Source organism: Schistocerca americana, chromosome 2 (genome assembly GCF_021461395.2).
Source record: "Schistocerca americana isolate TAMUIC-IGC-003095 chromosome 2, iqSchAmer2.1, whole genome shotgun sequence".
In the NCBI taxonomy this organism is placed as follows: domain Eukaryota; kingdom Metazoa; phylum Arthropoda; class Insecta; order Orthoptera; family Acrididae; genus Schistocerca; species Schistocerca americana.
The window spans coordinates 480,298,387-480,319,326 of NC_060120.1; the positions used below are offsets into that span (position 1 = coordinate 480,298,387).

The window sequence follows — 20,940 nt, forward strand, 5'->3', positions numbered from 1 at the left end:
ATTATGCACTCCTGTGGGAAATTCACACATGGTGGATAAAACAGCAAAGGTATAACATTTTTTAAGCTTGTTCATCTTCCTCATGAGAGTTTTTTAATGGTTGTAGTGAATGTTTGGTTGTGTACATAACATTTTTGAATGTATCTTCAAAATAACATGTTAGTAATAACTTTTGTCCTTTTGGTCCCACAGTGCAAAATATGTCTTTTAATGACATGATTATTTAATAGTTGCATTTGGTCATAAGATTTTGTTTTGAACTGATATGTTTTGTAAGTTTTATGTTGCTTTCAGAATTTAATCTGTAACACTAATCGGTTTTCACTTTTCAGAAAACAGACCACCAAAAATGAAACTGGAATGTTTAGCCACATACACATTGTTTGGGAATGTCATGTCAATGCAGGCTGTTAGCCTTGCTGGCTCCTCGAGAGATTCTTTACTTCTTAGCTTTCGTGATGCAAAGCTAAGTGTTGTTGAATATGATCCGGAGATCCATGACTTGCGGACACTGTCTCTACACTATTTTGAAGAAGAGGAGATGAGGGTATGTTTCATTATGTGTGATTAAATGAAAACTGAATATTTTCTTCTCAAGAGCATAAAGATTATTTTGAAAGCTATCGTAGTGGTTCACTTTGTAAATCCAAAATGACTCTTTAAAAGAAGAACTGGACTAACTAATCAGAAAATAAATGAATGAAGAAAATAAAAGCAACTTTGCCTTTCAAATGTTTCTCTTCCAAATCAGCAAGAAGTCTCTATTTTGCTCTACTATAATTTGAAAGTAAGGAATGTTTGAAAACTTCAAAGGCTAGTGGCATTGCCCCATATATACAAGTGACATAATTTTTTGTACACCACAACTGCTGTTGGAATTTCGTTATCTCTTATAATAATTTTTTCGTCCATTTTACTGCAAGTACCATTTTTGATAATAATCTGATGATCGTAACTAGTAGTGCATTAAAGACTTTTTGACAGCAGCTCTGGATGGATGAAGGACATGTCACACATACATTATACAAGGTTTCACAAAACTTGGGTTCAAAATTATATGATTTGTGGAGGATACCAAACTGAGTACTTTTAAATAAGGGATCAGTAACTCAGAATTAATGTTATCTTTAGTATTGACATAAAAATGTAACTTGATACAACAATGTAAGTTTATAATAATTGTTCTGAGTTGCGACTGCCAGTTTCAATGCATTTGTTACAACATAAGTTAACCCGCCCGCAGAACTAAATTCTGTACCCAGTGCTTCCACATTTTGTTTGTGATAAGATTTTAATTAATGCTCCTCCATTACTTCCTACACTGTATTCTTTTATGTGTGCATTTGTCACAAATTGACCAGTGCTATTGATGAATATTCTCCTACATGATCCAACGCCATATTCTCAAATTCTACTGTACAGGCAGTTCTTTGATGAGACCGTGTGACAGTTCTGTGTATAAGTTTCTGTCCATGGCGAAAATTTCTTCCGCTTATGATAATGCCTGTCGTGAAGCTTTTCTTGGAACTTTTGTTCATCTTTCTGGGGACAACAGTGTGCTGCACCATACATTAAATGCATACGTCAAAGTTTCTATACGAGTGATGCTCCATCTCCAATAACCAATCGTGGTAAATGCCGCTGTATGTGCATCAGAGATGAATTGTGTTTTATCTTGTTTTCATGTTAGCGCCACCATAATAGTTTGTTATTATGAAACATAAGTAGTTTAGAAACACATGCCTCATATGTATTGCTAATTGATAAGCCAGTACAGGGTGAGGCAGAAAGAACTCCTCAATTTGAGAGGCAGCAGGCAGCGACAGAGTAGAGTGGTGGGGGGGCGTGTCCTTAAGTCGCTGCATACATGCCATTTAATAGCTGCATACGTGCCATTTTCAGTGTACACCATGCTTGATCAGGTTAACATCACACATTTGTCATTGAACTGTTTATTGAAAATGGCGGATTGCCAATAACTGCTCAGTGTACTTCCTGTATTCACTTCACGCTCAGTCAACGGAACCCTGTTCCCGGTAAGAAAACCATTTATCATAGGTTTCAAATTTTTGAGAGGTGGGGTCTGCATTGAAATATAAACTTCAAGATCAGTTATGGACTGCTACAGGCCCAGAAAATGTTTCTGCAATGAGAGGTTCAGTTCAACAATTACCTTGATGTTCCTTGAGAAAGTGGGCGTTAGCCATACAATTACCTGATCAAAGTGTGAGAAGAATCTGGCATTGAGATTTGAAAATGCAACCTTACAAGATTGTTTTGGTTCAAGAACTGAATGGAAGAGATTACGTTGTCCGTACAACATTGTGTCAAGACATGGTTGTGTACGTTCAGTAAGAAGATGGTGTGATTTTTTTTTCTTTTTTTTTTTTTTTTTTTTTTTTTTCTGACAAGGTACATTTTCATCTGCCAGGTACAACCAACAAACAAAATTAACGGGGTTGGTGTGAAAATGACCCTCAGGAACTCCATCAACGATGACTCTACAATCCTGTGGTAACAGTGTGGTGTATAGTTTCTAATTTTGGTGTGATTGGCCTTTATTTTTTTTAATTTTTATTTTTTTTTTGAAGAAAATGGTGAGAGTGTTAACTGTAAGTAGCAATCACTACTGTGCCATGATCCTGCAGTGAAAACTAGGCGAAGTGTTTAATGGTCTTGAAAGTGTGTGGTTCCCCAATAGTGCAACAGCCGCACAGCATGTCAGTCACTTGCATTGGTGAGGGAAGTGTTTCTTGGACATGTCATTTCTTTGCATGGTGATATTGGGTGGCCACCATGTTCGCCAGACTTGGTGACTTTTTTCTGTGGGGCTACCTCAAGGACAAGGTGTACCAAGATCACCATTAAACTTTAGAAGCCCTCTAGGAAATAATAATTTAAAAAGTTGAAGCAATCACATCTGACAGGACTTGTTGAGTAATGAACAGCTTCAGAGAACAACTCATTAACAATGGTGGCAGCCATTTGCGTGACACATAGTTTAAAACACATTTATCATGTATTCTTAAATGACATTATGTTTGTTTTTAGATAATAAAAATAAAAATGTCCTACCTTACTTGGTTTCATTTTTCTAAGCTTCTTTCTGCTGCACCCTGTACTACCTGAGACAGTGACTTCCACCCTTTCGTTTCTTATCTCATAAGAGTAAATTTAGAATATGGTGTTGAATCTAAAAATGTGAGAAACCTGTATAATAGCCTCCATCCCTCTTTCTTGCTTTCTTAATCCCTGTTCCAATCCTCATCCTATAATTGTCTCCTCCTCCATCTCCCGTGTCATGTCATTGCCATCCTTAGGAATAGTAAAATAAATGGAGTGGCAAGTAATGAATAATTAAGGAAAACAGTTGGTATAAGCATTGTATTCCTTTTCATACATATATATGAAGCACTACCTGAAACAGTGGTGTAAATAATTGCACTGTTGTTGTTTGTATTGTAATTTATAAAACATCTTACTTCATAGGGTGGCTGGACTCATCATTACCATATTCCAATGGTCCGTGTCGATCCAGAGGGTAGGTGTGCAGCTATGCTGGTGTATGGACGCAAACTGGTGGTTCTGCCTTTCAGGCGAGAAACAGCTCTGGATGATCCAGATTTGGTGTTGCTTGGGGAGGCCTCAAAACCCATAATAGGTTCAGCTGTGAACTCTCAGAATGCAAATGCAAGTTCTAAACTTCCTGTTTTGGCATCATACATGATTGTTTTAAAAGAACTTGATGAAAAAATGGATAATGTCATTGATGTGCAGTTTCTTCATGGTTACTATGAGCCGACTCTACTGATTTTGTATGAACCAGTGAAAACATTTCCAGGGTCAGTTTCCTTCAAGCTATTATTTTGATGTATTGCCAATATCGATAAGCAAAGAAAAGAATTGATCATGCATTACAGGCATTAATAGTCAGTGTTTGGTTACTTGATGACATCGGAGTTTTAAAATTTAAGCATTAGTTTAAGGTATATTTTTCTGCCTGGTGTTTTGTTTCATCCAGTGGGATGCATCATCAGAGACCATCTGATATTTCTCTGCTTGAAAAGTAAATCCTTTACTGGTAAATCTAATAATCCATTTTTTTATCTCTACCAGTAAAGTATTCAAAGTGATCAATTTTTAAGGATTAAAAGTCATATAATTGAACCATCATATCCTCTGCTGTGTCTCCCCCAACAAAATATGCCTTAAACAATGGCTTCAATGACAAGAACCAGCTGTCACAAAGAGAACAAGAATTGGTTTTGTCAGACAGGAAAGTCCAGGTTAGAAAACCAGTAATATTATGAAAAGGTAGATTGCTACTCACTGTACAGATAACACAATGAGTTGCAGGCTGAATGAAAAAAAAAACTCACTGTGTCATCTTTACAGTGAATAGCAGGCTATTCTTTTCACAATATTGTAGAATTGGTTTTGTGTTTATTTTGACATTATTTCATACTATGAATTAATATGGACTTGATTCTTCATTTCCTATCAGAAATATTTACACTCTGTATTACCACATTTTATGAGCTATATTTTAGTTATACTTATTTGTTTATGATTTTAATAATCACGATTATTAAGGCTACTTTAAGATATGATATTGGTGTATGGTTGAGATGCACAGAAAAGTTTAAAAAAAAACATTGTAAGACAAGGATTCTGCTGAAAACGTTCACTAGATGAATAAAGCAAGAATAAAGCATACAAATATGTATTTAGATTCAAAAAATAGAGGAGAGATACATATCAAGCTAAGGAAAATCCAGTATGGAATAGAGACAGTATTACGAAGAGGTTACATTGTTACTCACCATATAGTGGTGCAGGCAGGCACAACAAAAAGACTGCTAAACAAGTATGCTTTCAGCCAAAAGGCCTTCTTCTGAATTAGACAACATGCAAACATGCACATTCATGCAAACGCAACTCTCACACTGATGACCACTTTCTCTGGCAGCCAAAAGCTTACTTGTTCAGCTGTCATTTTGTTGTGCCTGTCTGTGACTCAACATATCCTCTATCTGGTGAGTAGCAAAGAGAGATGTATAACATATGGATACTGTAAAAAAGGGAACAGCCATTGTTAGTTTGTGATTATAAGTGTTTTTTGCGTATTCAGTTCATATAGGTTACTCACTGAAATAGGTTATGCAGCTTTTCATTAAAGGAAGTATGATTTTCATAGTGTAGAACATAAAGTTACTCTTAGGTTAAGTGTACTCAAACCCTAAATTTTCCATCTGATGTTGAAAATAGTTCTTTATTTAATGCTAGATTCACTTAACTTCCAAGTGGCTGGATGATATTGCCATACATAAATAAAGCATTGGTTAATTTTGACTCAGATACTCACTTAGGCAATTTTCACCCAAATGTATTACAAACAAAATTTGATCACTAGAAAGACAGTTATTTAAACATTTTATTATATTTTAACAGTGAATAATGCTTTTTGTTTAGCTTAAACTGTCTTTAACATTGTGGAAGAAGAAACAAAATGTTTCTGACCTGTAACTGAACAGTAGAAAATCCTGAAAGGAAAAACAACAATGTGAAAAGAATAGGTGACTACTTTGCCACACAGAGGAGTGTTGCGTCTCAGACAGGCACAATGAAAAATAATGCTCAAAATGTTTACATTTCTAGCATTCTTTTTCATTGTGCCTGTGTGCGACTCAGTGCCTCCTTTATATAGCAAGTAGGACTCTTATCTCTTCCGTATTGTTGTTTTTCTCACCTGTAACTGATAGATGCATGGCAGACAGAAACATGTAACAGCGCGCGCGCGCCCACACACACACACACACACACACACACACACACACACATATATATATATATATATATATATACATTACTAGCTAATCAACTACTGCTCTTTTTCCAGTGTATGTACACACACAATTGTACAGACATCGAAATGCAGCCATCCACAACTGGTAGTCTGTATGTAAGACACAACCCATTTGTTTAATTTTCTTAAATACATTGAAGATATTGTAGAAGGGCAAGAAATGAAACCATAATTCTCATCCAGGCAATATGAATTACTTTTTTAGTATGTGTAATTGTTGTAGGGAAGGGATGTACCATACTTGACATTATTTATGGTTTCTGTGGTAGTTACAACTTGAATTGGCTTGCAACCTTTCATTCATAGATTTACTGGTAACTTGAACACTGCAGTCACATGTAATGGAAATGCCTGCAGTGACTGTGTGTGTAGCTTTCTTAAAAGATCAGCTATGATATCAATGAATGATGTGTGGAGCATTTACTAACAACTTCTGCTTTGCATCAGATCTTTCAGGTATTCTTTGTAGATTCAAAGTGTGTCTTTTGCTTGATTACATTAGTAAAATGCTTACTGTTTTGTAACCTAAATTTGGTTTCTTTAAGGAAAATCAAACCAGAAATGCTGGCAGATATAGTCTCTGCTTTCAGGAAAGTGAAAGAATAAATGAAAAGCTAATATTTTCAGTAACAAATTGATGACCTCATGATCGTAACTTCCAGTCTAATAATGTCACACTGGTCTCACATTCGAGAGAGTGATGGTTCAAATGTGCATTCAGCCACCCTGATTTAGGTTTTTTGTGATTTCTGTAAATTGCTTCAGGCAAATTCCGGGATGGTTCCTTTGAAAAGGCACAGATGATTATTTCCTTCATCATTCTTGAAATGCTCCAAGTGTGTGCTCCATCTCTAATGACCTCATTCTTAATGGGACATTAAACTCTAACCTTCCTTCCCTTCTTCCTTCTAAATACCAAAGACAAGTATACAGAAAAGATCCTCCTAATTTTACTTTATCACTGTCTTGAAGGAAGCTAAAAGACTGAAATTTCCAATCGGAATCTGTGCACAAATATGATAGAAGGCTGAATCTCCCATGCAAGAGTCTTCTTGAAACATATTCTCAGTGTGTGTTAAACCTTCCCTTAAAACACAATGTTGCTTTATGCTAACACATCTGGGCTCTATGGTGAACCTATATGGAAAAACATTCATGCAAACACAGTAACTTACATGTATGTCATCATTTTAAAACCCCCCCCTTTTCATGTTCCCAATGAAATGTATGCAAGGGTGGTTTGAAAAGTTCTCAGAACAGAATAGAAAAAAATACTTACATCACTGAAACTTTTTTTATTTTTTGATGTAGTCTCCTCGAAGATTAATGCACTTGGTTCCATGATATTCCAGAGCCTTGATTCCATATCGAAAATGAGTTTCCTCCAGGTCTGCAAAATAGTTGTCAACTCCTGCTATCAATTCTTCATTTGAAGTGAATCTTCATCCACCAAGAAAAATTTTCATTTTTGGGAAGAGATGGAAGTCTGACAGAGCCATATCAGGTGAATATGTCTGGTGTGACCACAATTCGTACCTTAGTTTGTGTAATTTTGCCATGGCGATGGCACATGTTTTTTATCCAGCATCAGGAGTCGCGGTGCCCATCTTGCAGATAATTTTTTCATTTCTAATTCTTCAGTTAAAATGTGATATACCCTTTTAGATGACATCTGGCAAGCGTGAGCAATTTCACGCACTTTCAATCGGTGATCCTCCATGACCATTTTGCGCACTTTTGCAATGATTTCTGGAGTAGTGACGCATGTTGGCCAACCACTACGCGGATCATCATCTAAGCTCTCCCGACCAAATTTAAATTCATTTGTCCACTTGGTAGCAGTTGAATATGAAGGAGTGGAGTCCCCCAGTGTATTCTGGGAATTTGCATGAATTTCGTTTGCTTTCATGCCTTTCTTTACGAAGTACTTAATCACTGCTCGAATATTGATTTTTCCCAACTTTGCAAATCACTGTGGGGGAACAACAGAGCCATGTCACTACTACAGCTCTCTTCCAAGAGTACTGATGTGGCACGTGTTTACAGGTAACGGTCCAATGAATATCACATGAACAACTTGTTGCGCTAGCGTTGATCTCTCGTGGTGATTCCAAGAAGTTTTCAAACCATCCTCATCTTCAGGCCTATCATTGGCTAATTACGTCATCAATAGATGGGAAGTATGCGAATACATATGTACTGTTTTTCAGTGGGTGTGTGTGTTCTGGACTCCCATAATACACCAGATTTATGCTATTCATTTGGTTTGTCTTTCTCAATCTTCCTTTCATACCATCTATGTTTCTGTATGCATCATCATTCGCTTTGTGTGTGTGTGTGTGTGTGTGTGTGTGTGTGTGTGTGTAGTTCAAATCTCCATCCAGATATACATTTCCCCTATATCAATTGGGTTGATTTCTCAATAAAGGGTGATGATGATCTTGCTCAGTCTTGCTGCATGTGAGCTTGCTTCAATAATGACCTTTTTGTTGACAGGATGTTCAATCCTAATATTCTTAACTGCTGTCCCCATGTCTATGTACATCCCATTTTTTTCCTTTTTATTTTATTATATTCTTCTTTGTATAAACATAGATATCCTAATTTATTTCACATCTTCATTTTCCAATATAAATCCCTTTCTTAATCTTCTCCCTCCCTCCCCCCTTCCCCCTCTCCCCTCCTTTCCTACCTCCCTCCCTCCCTCCCTCCCCATCTCCCATCCCACTCTCCCTCCTGCTCCTGCTTCTCCTCCCATCTCCCCTCTCCTCACTACCACTTTCTTCCCCTCTCACCTTCTCTTCTCCTTCCCTGCCTCCCTCTCCATATTCATTTTTCTTTCTCTCACTCCCTCCCTCGCTCTCACACTCTGTATCCATTATACACTCTACCTCGTCAGAACTCCTTTCATTGTGTTTTTGGGCTGCTGAGCCATCTGTCTTTCCCACTGCTGCCTTTTTCTACCTTGCTACAGCCTCCCCAAATCCATTGGTCCAGTGTTGCTGTGGCCGTGGTAGTGCACATTTTGGTGTCAGTGCGTGAATATATGTTGTTTCTGCTAGAAGAGCCAGAACTGAAAGCTAGTGAAGACCATGTTCTGTTATGTGTAGGATGAAGCTGCCTGCAGACTAAAGTTCCATCACTGTCTTTATGAAACATGGTAACTACCTGGTATAAGACCTGTGCCAATTATCTGACTCATAACTTCCACTTCTTGCTTAAAGCCTTAGGCCATGAATCTGTTTCCTTCCTCAACAATGTGATCCCCCGCATATCCACCTTCTACGTGCTCCACAAAATCCACAAACCCAACAACCCTGGATGCCCCATTGTAGCTGATTATTATGCCGTCAGTGAAAGAATTTTGGCCCTCACTGACCTACACCATCAACCAATTGCCCACAATATAGCCTCACATGACAAATATATCAACCACTTCCTTCATCGACTCCCCACCATCCCCACCCCTATACGTCCTTGATTCCTGCTCATCACTGTTGATGCCATTTCCTGATACACCGATTTCCCGCATGCCCATGGTCTTGCCACTATTGAACACTACCTTTCCCAACGTGCTACAAACACTAAGCCCACTGCCTCATGCCTTTTGCCTCTTGCATCTAACTAACTTTTCGTAGCTCACAACTACTTCCCCTTTGAAGTGGAAGTATACAAACAAATCTGTGCCACAGCCATGGGCACTCACATGGCACCTTCCTATGCCAACTGTTTATGCCTAGCCTCTCAAAACCCCAAACCCTTAGTGTGATTCAGGGTCAATGATGATATCTTCACAGTGTGGAGTCAGAGCCATGACACCCTATCCTCATTCCTTCACACCCACAACACCTCTCCCACACACCCCACTGGTCCTCCTCAACCCAGTATGCCACTTTCTTGGATGTTAACCTCCTCCTCTCTGATGGCTCCATCCACACCTCTGTCCACATTAAATTGACCAGCCACCAACACTACCTGCATTTCGATAACTGTCATTTTTTCCACTTCAAAAAATTCCTCCCGTACAGCCTGGTCATCCAAGGAAAGTGTATCTGCAGTGACAAGAACTCTCTTGACCAGAATGCTGAGGGTCTCACCAGGGTCTTCACAGACAAGCACTATCCTCCATACCTCATCTCCCACGCTATTTTCCCACACACCTATAATCCTCCCACCACCTTCAAGAACTAGCTATGAAGGAGTGCCCACTTTGTCACCGAATAACCCCTCCCCCCTCTCAACACTGGACTGGGGCAACTGAACCACATCCTTCATGAGGGCTTTGACTACCTATCATGATGCCCTGATATGGGGGCGTCCCACCCAAGATCCTTCCCCCTCTTCAAGTGGTGTTCTGTCACCCAACCTACCTCCACATCATCCTGGTCCATCCCTACACCTCTCTCAATCCCAGCCTCTTGCCGTAGGGATCGTATCCTTGTGGAAGACCTAGGCGCAAGACCTGTGCAGTCCATCCACCCACCATTTCGAGTTCTGTCATACACTTACCCTATCCCCTTCAGAGACTGGGCCACCTGTGAAAGCAGCCACATCATTTACCAACTCTGCTGCAATCATAGCACAGGTTTTTATATTGTTATGACTACCAACCAGCAGTCCACCAGGATGAAAGGCCACCATTAAACTGTGGCCAAGAGCAAGGTAGATCACCCTATGGCACAACATACAGCTGAACATAACATGCTTAATTTCATTGACTGCTTCACAGCTTGGCCCATCTGGTTTCTCCTCTCCACCACTAGCGTTTCTGAACTGCGTTGATGAGAGTTATCCCTACAAGACATTCTCCTGTCCCGAAATAATACTGGCCTCAATCTAAAGTAACCTGCTGTCTGCATACCCTTCAACCAACAGTTTCTGCCGCCCCCCCCCCCCCTCCCTCTCCTCCTCTCTGTGGTATCACCACCTTGGGAGGCAGCCTCTTTGTGTGCTGCCATCTGCCAAGGTACCCACCCTTGGTGTGCCCTCTCTGCTCCTCTCCTTTTCCACTCGCCCACACCCCTCCCATACCCCCACCTTCCGCCCCACAGCCTTCTGACAATGTGCCTGGTGGCAGTTTTGTCAGTCCGCCTTCTATTTTCCAGTCTGTAAGTTTCATACTTTTGTTTTGAGATCTTGTGTTCTGCTCATTAATGCATGCTCTGTAACCTTAATTCTTCCTTGTTATGGCAATCATTCATGGTAGAAATTACTTCCCTGTCATAGGTATGAGTGTGTTAAGCACCTGGTTCAAAGGAGAGCAAGCTGAATCATTGGTGTGCAGAGTTATTAACTAATTGATTAGTATCCTGATTGTAAAGTGAGAAACAGTTACCATGTAGACATAAATCAGGTCTCTCTTTCCTGCATACTATTTGTGTGTTAAGATTAAATGAACTCTTATCAAGCCTCATCAAATAGGTGGGAAAATTTGCAGGGAAATCTGAAAACTAGAGAACAGGGCATTACTTAAATGTATTGACAAAAAAAGTAAAAAAATTCTGAGTTGACACACATTATTTTTTAAGTGTTATATGGTTCAATGATCATTAGTGACAAGTTAAAATTGTGGGCTGGACCTGGACACAAAACCAGACATACACATTTCCTGAGCAGTGCATCAGCATTTGCACAAATTGTGTGTGCTTCATGCAATAACCATTCATTTTATTTGAGTGTGTTCTGCTAAATAGTTCACAAAATTTTTGTAACAGAAAACTGAAATCGAGAGATAGTGTATGTTCAGCAGTTGGCTGTTTCCACATGTGGCCCTTCCTTTTATTGGATAGCAAATGCCTGTGACTGGACTGCGGTAGGAGGTGGTGGGTAGGTGTGCATATGGGGCAGTCTTGCATCTGGATTGTCCACAAGGGAATGAATTAGGACAGCGATGGACAAGTATATTCTGTAGATTGGGTGGGTGATGGAACAATACTTTGGGTGATGTGGGTAGGATACCACTCTCATCTCAGGGCATCACTAGAATAATCTAATCCCTGGTGAAGGATGTGGTTGAGCTTGTCAAGGTCTGGTTGATATAATGTGATCTGCAGCTGGTTAACGAGTTTGAGTGGAGGAGATAGCACTGGAGATCTGTTTATGGATGAGCTGAGTCATGTTGACTGTTATTAAGGCGGGTGTGTTGTTCTTGAGTTAGTAGAACTTGTAATAAGTTATCTGAAGACATGAGATTTACCAAGTCTCTTGTTATCTATGTCTACATTAAAAAAAAAAAAAATGGGCAGATGAATGGTAAATCATATACAACTGACATATATGTTCCAATTTGTAATTAATTTACTACATTGCTATAGTTAGCTTACCACTTGGTAACAAATGAGCTGCTTTTTATAAGTATTGGTATTTTATGTGGACCTGTTGTTGTTGTTGTTGTTGTTGTTGTGTAATTTAGACTGTAGATTTAAGTCCACTTTTTTATGGTTATCTGTTGCCTATATTTATATGTGTGCAGTTAACGAAAAAAACAATGTGACAGATATTGCTTAGAATAATGGAGTGTTGTTTGCCAGAACCCATTTTTTTATTTATTGATCAGTCCTCAGTCTTATTGTGTAAATCTTCTAAATGTATAGGTGTTTCAGGTCCAATACTGACTATTCTCAGATTATAGAAAAAAGCCTCCCAAAGGAAAAGATTATTCTGTAGAAATTGCTTTGCACATTAATTACTCTGACATTACACTGTTGTTGTATTTTATTCTTATATTAGGAACAAAAGGATTGAGCTTCTTAGTTTGTTTTCTAATTTTAGTTAGCTAATTGCATAAAATATATAAAAAGTTAAGATATCATTAATAGAACTACACATTTTGTATTTGCAGTCGCATTGCTGTGAGGCAGGACACAGTATCTATGGTGGCAATATCTTTAAATATTCAACAGAAAGTTCACCCAATAATTTGGTCAGTATCGAACTTACCATTTGACTGTGTCCAGGCCATTCCTGTACGGAAACCTCTTGGAGGTACACTCATTATGTCTATCAATGCTCTTATATATCTCAATCAAAGTGTACCTCCATATGGAGTATCCTTGAACAGTATTACGGACGTCAGCACAAATTTTCCTTTGAGTGAGTAAAACAAAATTTTTGCATGAAATTAATAATACATTCACTACAACGCTTCATTCTTGAAAGACATTTGCTTCTTACTGAGAATTCTATGTAGTAGTTACTGTTTCTCCAGCCAATAGCTTTTTAACTCATTGTATTAATTTATAATGTGCTTTTAGTTCAATTTTCACTTTATGAAGATCTCACTATCAACTACATACAAGAAGTTCGAATGAAGTGGGACATGGGCATATTATTGTTTTTATATTCTGTAAGTAAGTGTAGAAATATTTCAGGTTTGTGCTTACTGAATGTTGATCAGCGGATTCAGTATACTTAATCCAGTCTCAATTTACGGAAGAAAAGTATCGAGCCCCATGGTAGTGTTTACAGTAATATCTTTAAGGTACTGTATGCAAGGGCATTAAAATTTAATCATAATACAAAAGTCTGCTGCATGAGGTGCAGCGGCTAGCGTCACAGCCTGTACGTTGCGAAGCCCTGGGTGTAATTCCTAGCCAGGTCAGCGACTTTCTTCTCTTGGGAACTGGTTGTTTATTTCATTTTATAATGAACATAAATTTGACTGTACTGCTTTCTTGTAGATCTTGCTCCCTTGAGGGTTGTGAACCAAGCAAGGTAGCGCAGTGATTAGCACTCGCATTTGGGAGGATGACAGTTCAAACCCACATCCAGCCATTCTGCTTTAGGTTTTCCATGATTTCCTAAATCACTCCAGACAAATGCCAGGGTGGTTCCTCTGAAAGGGCATGGCTGCTTTCCTTCCACTATCCTTGAATCAATCCGAGCTTCTGCTTCTAATTATCTCAATGTCGAGGGTGCATTGAGCCCTAATCTTCCATCCTTCTTTCATATTGTAGATTGAGACAAGTAAGCATTTGATTTTTATAGCTAGATGAAATTAGAAGACAATGTCAGTAATAATTGTAATCCATTTTGTTTGCTCGTATTAAGCAGGAAGACTTCTTTGAAGACATATTGTCCTCGGTCAGTCTTATGAATCAGTGTAATGCACAGAAATTTTTACTGATTTTCTTTTTTCTCCTATTTTTAAAATCTTAACTCCTGTCAAAACCTGAGAAAACTTACAATGCTGCACGTGAAGTTTTTAATGTCTTATGGTTGGCCATAGTACAGTTTCTCATTGATGTAATCATTTTTGCATGGCCATATGAGCATAATTGATAATTGAAGAGCAAAAATGTTGAAAACATCAACAAATGAATGTAGTGTAAAGCTTATAATAAATTCTGTTGAAGAAAGATGTAAATAAGAGAGAAATTCCTGTGGATTTGTTTATTATTTGTTTGGCTACCAAGTGGGAGAGGGATTGGCAAAACATCACAGCCTTGTTGAACAAAGATTCAGTCTGAAAGGTGAAGCATACTTGAAACAGAGTGGAAATCATAATTCAGTGAGCAATGAGTGGACAGGTCTGACTTTCCTACATAGTGTTGGGGTAAGTAAAAGTAAAGTCTGTGTCACTAGCCAGTGACCTGTGCAGATATAATACAGCCATAATTTACTGCAGTGCTGAGGGAGGGGGGGGGGGGGGGGGAGACAGGTCCATTGCCCCAGTTGCCTTTTATCCTCAGGAAAGATCCCCGGTGCTCATTTAATAGCAAGCTGAGCGGACCAGGGTCTGCCCTGGAGGGGCTGCACGGAGGAAAAGTCCCAACACCTATCTGGGATTGAAACGAGAACTACCAGGCCAAGAGTCTAGTGCCCTACCCAATGGGCCACCATGACCACAGAAAGGGGGAGGAGGAGATGATAATTCAGTCAAAATCAGAGGTCTAATAGATAATGCTTTCTGCTTATCATCATCAAGGAATCATCATGTCATACAGTTTTCTACACAGAAGTGATGTCAACCGTTTGTTATAGTGACTTTATGAAAAAACTACAAGGAAAAAAACAAGAACCTGATCTCAGTTGCTCGTGCCATTTCAAAGCTTGCCAGCACATCAGAAATTTGGGACGGAAAACAGTACCAATGCAATTGGTATATAATGTTCTCATGGAAATGCTGTCAGGTAACTGTGTTCTCTTGGCACAATATTGTTACAACACAATTCAGTGTCATCATGTAATCCCTAGTGTACTAAGGCATTAAGACAATTGTTATTCCTTTTATACATGCTGATTACCCCTTCCTTATGCCTTCTAGGCTTTAGTGTTCTGTATCCTGTCCATTGTTACCTTGAAGCTAACAGGAGCTGATTTCAATTTCCCATTCAGGCACCTGACTGCATCACATTTGTTTTTGTTTTTTCAGTAATTTACATACCTAACTGGACAATCTTTTAAAGGTAGAGCAGATCTATATTTCACTTAGGATGAACACAATGGTAGGATACTATTGAAATATTTATACCTATGGTGTATGCATGCACACATGCGTGCACATGCCTGTCTCCCTACATTGTGCCAGCAGAACGAACAATGCAAGTGCTGCATTTTGGCAGGTGGACTAGGATGTTGTAGGGGTTCTGTCAGATGGGGCAGTGGGTTGAGTACAGGGAGAGAGAGGCAAGGAGAGGGATTAGGAGCGGAAGGAGGCAACTGATTTGCTGACTGTGAAGTGATGTGGGAGGGGTGTCAAGTACACAGGCTAGGCTCGTAATGCATGGAGCTGGTGGGGTTGGGGACATTCTGAAGGTGACATGGTGATGTGAATTGGGAGGGGGAGAGAGGACAGAGGAAGGGGAAACTGTTGGATGAGGGGTGTGCAGGGTGTATACGATCCGGGAAAAACCTGGGAATTTTTTCGTCCGGGAGAAAACCGGGAAAAACCCAGGAATTTTTTAGAATTCCGGGAACTTTTCCTTGTCTTAGTTACCAGTTAAATTTTTGTGACTTTGACTGGTAAGAACCAATACTCTAACGAAGGATATTACTGTACTCCGCTTCTGCAGAATAATGCTGCAGCAAAAAAAAAAAAAAAAAAAAAAAACCCCATGAACGAGGGAAAAAAACAAAAATAAAACTTAAGTCAAAACACAGTGCTCATACAAGCGTCTGCCAACCAAAGTGTGTCAAAGGCTTTAGGAAGAATATGCAGTGCTTCCTAACAGCAAATTGCCTCCGATGAGCGTGACATGACAGCTGTTTGCATTTGATTCATTTGAGCGGTTGCGGGCGGGCTCTTGCGCATGCGCAGTTGAGTTGCCTATGAGTAGTACCTTCTCCCGCTTCTGGCTACAGATGTGCTGCTGGGCGCCACTATCCAAAGTGCTCCGGTTCGGAAATATCGTAGATCCAGGGCTGATGCACAGAGCAGTCTGAGTTGTAGTGGGGAGTGAGTAGTCTCCATGTGACCTGTGTTTACGTTCAGTGGTTTTGCTATTTCCTCTTCGTTTATTGCTCTCACATTAAATGAAAACAAAACGGATTTCTGTGACCGGGAGCTACCAAATGAATTAAAATACGTTCGCATAATTATGGAAGGCTAAAATATGTTGTTAGTTTCAGGTTTTATTTCCACCTTCCTAACAGTGAAGCATTAATCACCTTGCAGAACACTGAAGCTATTTTTGTCGGTTTGCTAAAGAAATTTGGCTTTTATTGATATTTTGCGCTGAGGCAGTCAATTTATTTGAAACGAAGTGTTTAATCTCACACTGTTGGCTAGTTTCAACTGTTCTCCGCATTCCAAGTGCACGTTTTCCATCTTCTAGCTCGCATGGCATTATGCCATAATAAAGAACCTAACATGAGATAATACAGTACTGGTACTCACGAAAATTTACATCCGAATCTGGACATACGATTGTGCACTTTAAGCCAAATTATGCATTTTAGTATAGTTCACGAAATTCCGATGCTCCTGAAGTATCCTTTGATGTCATGTTTCTTTTATGATATAATGCAAGATCTTTTAATGTTTTACACGTAAGAACATGCGGGCTTCCTGCGTCATGGTAGCTGCGCAGGCACAGTGACGTCTGTTATCTGGCGCTCTCTGGCAACTGCTGAAATGAACCAATTTCTAACAGGTCACGGGAAAATATTGCGAATGGTGGTTTGAAAAGTGTTACTTTCAAATTAAATTTCCTTTTACGCAAGATGAACTGTGTGCGAGAATGTACGATGAATTTCTTCGATCACAGAGCGTTTGACTCTCATTTAAAAATCAACTCTTTGAGGACGACCATCTAGAAGAATTTCGAGTCCAGATCATCAGACATTTATGTTGTTATTAAAAATTTTACTGTTACATGTGTGTAATGTATATTAAAGTGTAATATATGCAAAATGATCAGCATTATATGTGGAAGCTTAGCTTCTCTTGCAGCTTATTAATCTTCGAGACCAATATTATTTGTGAAAGCCTTGTTTTTCTTCTAGCAAAACTATGTATATTAATTTAAACCATTAACTTTTCTTTATGTGTGTTCGCGCTAATTAAGAGTGCTCTTGCTATTAATTGACTACACTACGTGTCCTGTGCTGTCATCAGCTGCCGAGATCACGTGACATGAGCTATGACTGGCTTACAAAAGCGCGTCGCAATCTCGATTTCACTGCTTCGGAAAGTAACATGCAGTGTTTGGTGGAATTCGAATTTGTACCTCCGTAAAACGAAGAAATGCAGCGTACATGTTGCTGCACATCAAAGATATTTCCAAAACATGGCAAGGCAGTGGGCATTAGGAATGTTGGTGTACAAGGAGGTGGCATAAATAGTGATGAGTATGAATTCAGGAGGTAAAGAGTTGGTGAGAGTCCGTAATGCAAGTGGTTCATGTCTCGGATGTGGGAGGCTATGCTTCAGGGAATTGGTTTGGAAATGTTGGTCAAGTATCTTCCATCTGCTTTGCCTTGTTCTCGTGTGCCCACCTGTGCAACTTTTCTGGACATTGACCTCCACTTCTCTGATGACTCCACCCACACCTCTCTCCACATTAAACCAAAAAACTACCAACAGTACCTGCATTTTGATGGCTGCCATCCCATCCATACAGCATAGCCACACATGGAGATATGTTGAAGGTCTCACAAAGGCTTTTACAGTCAGGCAATAACCCTGCCTTATCATCACACACACTCCCGTTTCTCCCACCGCACTCTGGAATAAGCTACAAAGGAGTGTCCCCCTCATCACCCAATATCACCCTGGATTACAACCGATCTATATCCTACGTCACGGCTTTGATTATTTTTGTGTCGCCTTAAAATAAGGGACATCTTCTCCAAGATCCTTCCCGCCCCTCCTAAAGTGGTTTTCATTGGCCACACAACCTATACAGTACCATAGTTCAACACCATGCCCTTCCTACTCGAAATCCCTTGTCAGTGGGTTTGTGTCTCTGTGATAGACCAAGATACAAGATGTCTGCAATCCACAGATCTACTCCAGTCCTGTCACAGGCTTATCCTACCCCATCAGATGCTGGATCACCTGTAAAAGCAGCCATGTCATACATTAACTCTCCCACAGACACTGTATGGGTTCTTATGTTTGTGTGACTATCAACCAGTTGTCCAACAGGATGAATCTCACTGCCAAATGGTTGCCCAGAACAAAGTTAACCACCTGGTGGCTCTCACACAACTGAGCTCATCATACTCAATTTCAGTGGCTGATTCACAGTCCAAGCCATCTGGACCCTTCCCTGCTCCTATAATGATCCTGGCCTCCACATCCAATAACCCACTGTTTACACGCCCAAGACCCGATAGTTTCTTCTTTCTCTGTCCTGTCTCCGCATCCCATTTCACATCCCCACATCACTAGAAGCATGTGCCACTCCCCACTAGCTCCCTGCATTATGTGCCTGGCCTGTGTACCTGCCGCCCCTACCTCCCCATATTCCTAGCCAGCAAACCAGTTACTTCCCTCCAAGCCACTAGTCACCCGTCACCAATCCCTCTCCCTGCCTCCTGCCTTTCTCTCCCTCTACCCGCCTTACCCAACACAATCCCCATAACAACCTAGGCTACCTGCTGAAGTGCAGCACTGATACTGTTCATCAAGCCAGCACCATTGAGGGACTGAGGCATGCATGTGCACTTGTGTGTGTGTGTGTGTGTGTGTGTGTGTGTGTGTGCATTTGCATATTTTACTATAGCTCAGAAAAGGATTACTCTGAAAGATAGAAAGTTTTCTTTCATCTGCGTGTGCCTATCGATCTCTCAGTGCTTCTGCTTTTCGATGAGTGGTGTCCTTTGAACCAATAGTTCTTATGCTTAGAAATATTTATGATTGATTTTCTTTTGAAGATTTTTTTAAATTCTGCATGTAGTCAGTTTCAGTTATTGATTTCTAAAACATTTTGACTACTGGAACTCTTCTTATTTTTCAGAGGTACAAGAGGGTGTGAAGATAACTTTAGAAGGAGCGCAAGCTTCTTTTATCTCTCATGACCGGTTGGTTATCTCTCTGAAAGGAGGAGAACTTTATGTTCTCACCTTATATGCTGACAGTATGAGAAGTGTTCGAAGTTTCCACTTTGATAAGGCAGCAGCTAGTGTACTGACAACTTGCGTAAGTGTTTCTGTTCACCTAGTTTTAAGAGTTCCATTGTTTCATTCTGTGTTATAAAGAAATGTGATTAGTTAATTACTACGTTCCAGATCACTTTATACTGGAAAATCTTTCTAACAACGCATAATAAAACTCAATATAACTTCTTAAAATCCAGTTTATTAGATTTTTTTTGCTCTCTTTGAGTCACATGTTATTGGGTAAGGTATTGGACTCACATTTTGGGGGGAGTAGCATTTAAACATCCATCTCTTCATCCTGTATAGATTTTTGTTGTTTTTCCCAAATTGATGAAGGCCTTTTCTGTGTTAATTCCATACACACCTGACGAAAACTGTTCTCATACTGGGTGCCAACACACAATCTTCTTAAAGTACATAATAAATACTTCACTACATCAAGACAATAAAAGCACCACTGTACAGCTGTTCTTAAGACCTACTTCCTAAATATAAGGTATTAGATAATTATCTTCTGGTGTCATTTTTTTAGCAGCATGTTCGGAATCACTAGCTGCAGTGATAGTTTAGCGAGATGTGAGGAACCAGAGCAAAACAGTTTTTTTATATTATAATTATTTTGCATATGACATACGAACAAAAGAGCGTTATACAATAAGGAGCAACCAAATGAGGCAGTGCAGGTGATAAGACTCTGGACCTAATAATCAGAAGGATAGAGTTTCCTCTATCCAGCCATTCTGACTTAGTTTTTCTGTGGTTTGCGTAAATCATTTTGGGCAAATACCAGGATGAGACTTTCAGCAAAGCCACTTCTGAGCACCTACCATATCCTTGTGAAACCATCCTAATACACTACCAGAAAAAAATTAGTACACCTAGAAAGATGACGTTGATTGTGATCGAGTGTTGGTATATGCCATCTGGGGGATAATAGATATACTGATAACGGTTTCAGTGTCATCCACCAACAGGTAGCATAGTGGCATAGCCACCAGATTGCTATATGGAGGGAATGCTCACAGCCAGAAGGCTCAGTGTGATGCAAGCATGTGAAGCAAGTAAGCAATCATGCCATGTAGATGCGTGCAATGATGCTGGTATCAGTGGTTATGTGAACATCTTTACACCTGTAGAGCAGATTCTGGGTGTCCACACAGCACAGACGCTCACCAGGATCCTTGTATTGTAAGGGCAGCAGTAGCAGTTCGTACAGCTACCATAGCACAGATAAGAGAGCTTGTGAACGCAGACATGTCACCTCGAACTGTTGCAAACCAGTTATCAGCAGTGGGACTAAGAGCATGTACACCTCTAGCCTGTCTTCCACTCATGCCACAGCATTGATATGCACAGCTTGACTGGACACACTAGTCCTGCCCTAGGCCCTACGGTCTGATGTGCTATAAGCTGCAACTCCTGTTCACTGTTGATGTTTCTGCAGGGGATGCTAACCAGTGTTAGGTACCTGCAGAATGTTGTTAGACCCATTGTTTTGCTGTTTTTGCCACGGGAGGTGGATGTGTTCT

At 39.8% G+C, this 20,940-nt stretch overlaps 1 protein-coding gene across 3 annotated transcripts in view; it reads left to right on the top strand.

Annotated features, from left to right (window-relative positions):
* Positions 1-20,940, top strand: part of LOC124596370 (cleavage and polyadenylation specificity factor subunit 1) — a 299,255-nt gene that overhangs the window by 41,305 nt on the left and 237,010 nt on the right. For all 3 annotated transcript variants that reach the window (XM_047135481.1, XM_047135482.1, XM_047135483.1), the window contains 4 exons: positions 333-547; positions 3,490-3,842; positions 12,708-12,958; positions 19,270-19,451. In XM_047135481.1, the coding sequence (XP_046991437.1) occupies positions 333-547; positions 3,490-3,842; positions 12,708-12,958; positions 19,270-19,451 (1,001 nt within the window). The remainder of the gene's footprint in view (positions 1-332; positions 548-3,489; positions 3,843-12,707; positions 12,959-19,269; positions 19,452-20,940) is intronic.